This window comes from Trypanosoma rangeli (assembly GCF_003719475.1).
Source record: "Trypanosoma rangeli strain AM80 chromosome Unknown Tra_15.4_contig_00506, whole genome shotgun sequence".
In the NCBI taxonomy this organism is placed as follows: domain Eukaryota; phylum Euglenozoa; class Kinetoplastea; order Trypanosomatida; family Trypanosomatidae; genus Trypanosoma; species Trypanosoma rangeli.
Genome location: NW_021706251.1, coordinates 10075 through 10654, shown reverse-complemented (window position 1 = coordinate 10654; position 580 = coordinate 10075). Strand labels below are relative to the sequence as shown.

General features: G+C 69.1%; 1 protein-coding gene across 1 annotated transcript in view; it reads left to right on the top strand.

Moving 5' to 3' along the window:
* Nucleotides 1–580, top strand: part of TraAM80_09062 (uncharacterized protein) — a gene marked incomplete at both ends in the record, with an annotated part of 847 nt that continues 267 nt past the window's right edge. Inside the window, one exon of the mRNA XM_029385768.1 lies at nucleotides 1–580. This exon is cut by the window's right edge and continues 267 nt beyond it. Within this exon, the coding sequence (XP_029234389.1) occupies nucleotides 1–580 (580 nt within the window).

Below are 580 nucleotides of genomic sequence, written 5' to 3'. Positions count from 1 at the left end.
CGTCCTCCTGCACGGCAAGGGCCTTCGTTGCGCGCTCCAGACTCTCACAGGCGTACTCCTTTCCGAGCTCCTCCACCGCTGCCGCCTCGCTCCACCGCAGCTCACGCCGCCGCGTTCTCTCCTCCGACAAGAGGTGGGCGAAGCACAAGTTGCGCCTGCCGCCGCGCTCCTCGTCCGCCAGGACACCACGAGCGGCGTCCTCCTGCACGGCAAGGGCCTTCGTTGCGCGCTCCAGACTCTCACAGGCGTACTCCTTTCCGAGCTCCTCCACCGCTGCCGCCTCGCTCCACCGCAGCTCACGCCGCCGCGTTCTCTCCTCCGACAAGAGGTGGGCGAAGCACAAGTTGCGCCTGCCGCCGCGCTCCTCGTCCGCCAGGACACCACGAGCGGCGTCCTCCTGCACGGCAAGGGCCTTCGTTGCGCGCTCCAGACTCTCACAGGCGTACTCCTTTCCGAGCTCCTCCACCGCTGCCGCCTCGCTCCACCGCAGCTCACGCCGCCGCGTTCTCTCCTCCGACAAGAGGTGGGCGAAGCACAAGTTGCGCCTGCCGCCGCGCTCCTCGTCCGCCAGGACACCACG